Source organism: Condylura cristata, unplaced genomic scaffold (genome assembly GCF_000260355.1).
Source record: "Condylura cristata isolate star-nosed mole 26May11 unplaced genomic scaffold, ConCri1.0 scaffold00012, whole genome shotgun sequence".
Lineage (NCBI taxonomy): Eukaryota > Metazoa > Chordata > Mammalia > Eulipotyphla > Talpidae > Condylura > Condylura cristata.
Genome location: NW_004567113.1, coordinates 56,670,908 through 56,671,556, shown reverse-complemented (window position 1 = coordinate 56,671,556; position 649 = coordinate 56,670,908). Strand labels below are relative to the sequence as shown.

At 69.5% G+C, this 649-nt stretch overlaps 1 protein-coding gene across 1 annotated transcript in view; it reads left to right on the top strand.

Annotated features, from left to right (window-relative positions):
* Window positions 1-4: 4 nt before the first annotated feature.
* The window catches only part of ADRA2C (adrenoceptor alpha 2C), a gene marked incomplete at its 5' end in the record, with an annotated part of 50,392 nt that continues 49,747 nt past the window's right edge, over window positions 5-649 (top strand). The window contains one exon of the mRNA XM_012724059.1: window positions 5-644. Within this exon, the coding sequence (XP_012579513.1) occupies window positions 5-644 (640 nt within the window). The remainder of the gene's footprint in view (window positions 645-649) is intronic.

Below are 649 nucleotides of genomic sequence, written 5' to 3'. Positions count from 1 at the left end.
GGCGGGCGCCGTGGCGGGGCTGGCGGCCGTGGTGGGCTTCCTCATCGTCTTCACCGTGGTGGGCAACGTGCTGGTGGTGATCGCCGTGCTGACCAGCCGGGCGCTGCGGGCGCCGCAGAACCTCTTCCTGGTGTCGCTGGCCTCGGCCGACATCCTGGTGGCCACCCTGGTCATGCCCTTCTCGCTGGCCAACGAGCTCATGGCCTACTGGTACTTCGGGCAGGTGTGGTGCGGCGTGTACCTGGCCCTCGACGTGCTGTTCTGCACCTCCTCCATCGTGCACCTGTGCGCCATCAGCCTGGACCGCTACTGGTCCGTGACTCAGGCCGTCGAGTACAACCTGAAGCGCACGCCGCGCCGCGTCAAGGCCACCATCGTGGCGGTGTGGCTCATCTCGGCCGTCATCTCCTCCCCGCCGCTCATCTCCCTCTACCGGCAGCCCGACGGGGCCGCCTACCCGCAGTGCGGCCTCAACGACGAGACCTGGTACATCCTGTCTTCCTGCATCGGCTCTTTCTTCGCGCCCTGCCTCATCATGGGCCTGGTCTACGCGCGCATCTACCGGGTCGCCAAGCTGCGCACGCGCACGCTCAGCGAGAAGCGCGCGCCCGGGGGCCCCGACGGCGCGTCGCCGACCACGGACCGCGGG